The following is a 3,576-nucleotide window of genomic DNA, read 5'->3' as shown; positions in this document are numbered from 1 at the left end:
TAGTCATTTAATGTATCATATCAGTGACACATTTGTTTATAGGCAATCGTTCACTCCTAAATAAGGAGATATTTATAGCTAGAAAGATTATAGACTTTTATTTCTAAATAAAGATTTCATTTATCTTAAATAAATTCTAAGGTAATTACTTTTTTTTTTTTACTTTCAGAATGGAATGCCAGCTCTGATAAATCTATTAAAGTTAGACATAGAAATTGTGCTAGTAAATGTAATGAACTGTATACGGGTACTGTGTATAGGAAATGAAACAAATCAAAGAGCAGTGAGAGACCATAAAGGCATCCAACATCTTATCAGATTTCTGAGTTCTGATTCAGGTGAGCCTCTATTTCTGGATTATATAAAAGTAACCATATTAAGTGAAGCAAACATGGGTTTGGACTTGTCCTATATGAATAAATATCCTGTATTTGTCTTCGAGATCTAGACATATATAATATTACCTAAATATCTGAAACACTTAAGCTTAAACTGCTGGGTTTATAAAACAAATTGACTCTCAAAGACATAGTTTTTTTTTTTTTTAAAGTTTAATTAGACATGTTTATAAATGGAAATATTAGAATGAATAATGAAAATAATGCAGACAATATGCCTAGAGCAGTAGATATCTCCTTGTGTGGATAATACATATATTGACCATTGGTAGCTATTTTGCAAGTTACAAAAAGGACTTCAGATTTGTTTTTATATATTTGATATCAAAATTCAAGGTCATCAGAAGGCATTAGGCCAATTATCAGTTTCTAAAAGCCATTTCAGTACTATGAACATCAAAAGCCACAAGGCAGTTTCTACAGCTACTGCAAATGATTTCTTAGGTTCTGTAGGAATAATCTCAATCCTGTGAGCATACACAATTGTAAGCTTCAAATAAATAGTTCCCCCAAATTTGGGGGCAAAAAAAAATTGAGCGAAAGCTTATCCCTTTTTCTTCCTCCTCAGTTTATCATCTATCTTTTGTTCCAATTTACCAGGAATAAATAGAGTTCATACATTGGTTAAAATATGTAAGCTAAGGCTATGGATAAGGAGAATGTTGCAGAAGGCTTGTCTTTACTTCAGAACTTGAAATTTAAGCAAGTGTTATCTTCTAAGAACCTCTGTCTCATGTAGCGAATTTATCTGAAAGCCCTCTCCCTCCATGACAAATTCCTTAAGCTCTCTGCTCTAAGTTTTCCTTCATCACTAACTATGCTCTGCTTTATCATTTAAGAATAGCGTTCAAGAGTCACCTTTTATGCATATTTTAACCATATAATTTTTACTTATTTATAATTATCCTTTATCTTTTTTTGCTCACATTTTATCTCATTAATTAAAATTTAAACATAGGAACTAGGTCTTCCTTTTTCTTTTTATTTCTCCCAACCCCAGATGCTGGATCAAAGCACAGATTGTAGCAGCAACTTGAATAAATAAATGATTAATTAGTTCATGAAAGTAAGTTACAAAAATAAATTATTGGAATAATTTCTTGGTGGGCTCTTGCCTTATCTGAAACCTAAAGTAATTTTTCCTACACTGTAATCTATATTATCCCCTCACTCCAAGGAAGATAAAAAAATTAATTTTGAAATAAATTCAATCATTTTTTTCTGTCTATTTAAGCCCAATATGTAACTTTAGTGCTTTAACAGATAATCCTCTTGGATGTTAGCTTGGTTGTTAAGTTGTAGGGGATCACAAAAGAATTTTATTAATTCCAGTATCTTCTTAACCATTCTGAACCACTCTAAGATTTCATGCATTAAGGTAAAATGGCCCCAAAGTAGGCTCACATGCAGTTTCTTAAGACTATGGATTTGTAACATCTCCTTAGTCTGAACCTCTGTCTCCAGAGATCCCTCAAGCCTACCCTTGCTGAGATTGGTTCATTTTAGGTCTTTGCTTCTACCATCTTTAGCTGCTTGTATTCACACACATACACATACATACATGTGTGTGCATGCATGGATGCCTTCATTTCTACAATACTTCTGATTTCATATGGCACACAACTGTCCTGTCCTGTGTTATTAACCAAAGTTATATGATACCTCCATGGAAACTCAAATATGTAACAAGCAGACAAAATGCTTTGTTAATTCTAAACTGAGAAAAACTTAAGTTTACCTCATTATCTTTCTTAGAATGATTATTCACACATTTCACTGCAGAAATGTGTTTTCTCCAGACCTCCTGGCTGTTGCATAATTTATAGTATATGTACTCATTACCTTCTAAAATCTGAAAATTTTGGAATTGTGACCCCAAGAGTTTTAGATAAAGGTTACCTTCACCGTTAGTCCTCCTCTACCCAGCTCTTAAAGTCGGAGATGCTTCTATTCTTGTCCTGTTGCTTCTTTCACATAGTGTACTCTCCTTAAACAATCTTATTTATTCCTAAGGACTTCGTTAGGGTTATAACCTAGCTTCCTAGTTATCCATCCACATCCTCTGAATTTTAGAGCTAGTTGGGATTATGAAAGAACTAAAGACACCCCTTTCCTTTTAAAATTTGGATCCAGTTGAGAAATACATGCAGAAATCAAATACAGATCAAAACGTCAGCCTTACTGCTAGAAAGCTTACTTTGAGAAAACATCAAAAAGTGCAAAAAGAATCTAAGCTATGCATTTGCAATTACTCATTTCTCAAACTAAGAAATTATATAACTCACTATTTGTCTCACAATGAAGAAAGAGTAGGGGCTAAATTTTTATTCTTAACATTTCTGAGTTGGAGGTGGGAAGAGTAATTTTTACTTTTTGTACTGATGTAGGAACATTGGGTAAGATAAAGAATGGTATCCCTTACATTCTCTTAATTTTATTTATTCATTGGGTTTAATATTCCAAGTGTTATTAGAGTACTCTATCTAAAATACAAAGTTGATTATATCTTTCTCTTCTTTAAATTATTTAATGGCTCTTTATAACCTAGGATAAGGTCTACGTTTTCAAACATAGCTTATAAACCCTCCTAAAAAAAACCTTCCTGTCACTTCCTATCACTCTCTTTTTCTCTTATGTTACTCTCAAGTAATATAACTTATTCCTATTTCATACTCTGGCCTTTCATCTTGCTCAACAGTGTCAAGGTCCTTGTTTTGTTTGTTTATAATTACATCCCCAATGCATAGGAAAGTGTCTGTCACATAGTAGTTAATCAATAAATATTTGCTGAAAAAACAAAACAAAAAAACAAAAACAAAAAGTTTGCTAAATAAACAATTAAATGATTAAATAAAGAAAATATTCACAACAAAAATAGTTAAAATATTTTATATAAGTTGATATAAAATGGGTATACAAATTGATATGAACAGTAAGGACTTCATAGAGAGATAATTAACCTTAGTAGATAGTATATGAAAGAACAAATGCTGGATTATACAGCATCTGGAGGATATTGGTAGCTGCATGAATCCAAAAACACCCTCTATAAATAGGGCTGGCTGATTAGCTCAGTTGGTAAGAGCATGGTACTGATAACATCAAGGTCTAGAGTTTGATCCCTGTACCAGCCAGCCACCAAAAAAAAAAAAAAAAAAAAAAAAAAAAAAAAAAAAAA

General features: G+C 31.9%; 1 protein-coding gene across 1 annotated transcript in view; it reads left to right on the top strand.

Moving 5' to 3' along the window:
• Nucleotides 1-3,576, top strand: part of ANKAR (ankyrin and armadillo repeat containing) — an 85,786-nt gene that overhangs the window by 54,249 nt on the left and 27,961 nt on the right. The window contains exon 12 of the mRNA XM_008593428.1: nucleotides 170-338. Coding sequence (XP_008591650.1) covers nucleotides 170-338 — 169 coding nt within the window. The remainder of the gene's footprint in view (nucleotides 1-169; nucleotides 339-3,576) is intronic.

Source organism: Galeopterus variegatus, unplaced genomic scaffold (assembly GCF_000696425.1).
Source record: "Galeopterus variegatus unplaced genomic scaffold, G_variegatus-3.0.2 Scaffold158, whole genome shotgun sequence".
In the NCBI taxonomy this organism is placed as follows: Eukaryota; Metazoa; Chordata; class Mammalia; order Dermoptera; family Cynocephalidae; genus Galeopterus; species Galeopterus variegatus.
This window is presented reverse-complemented; position numbering and strand designations above follow the sequence as displayed.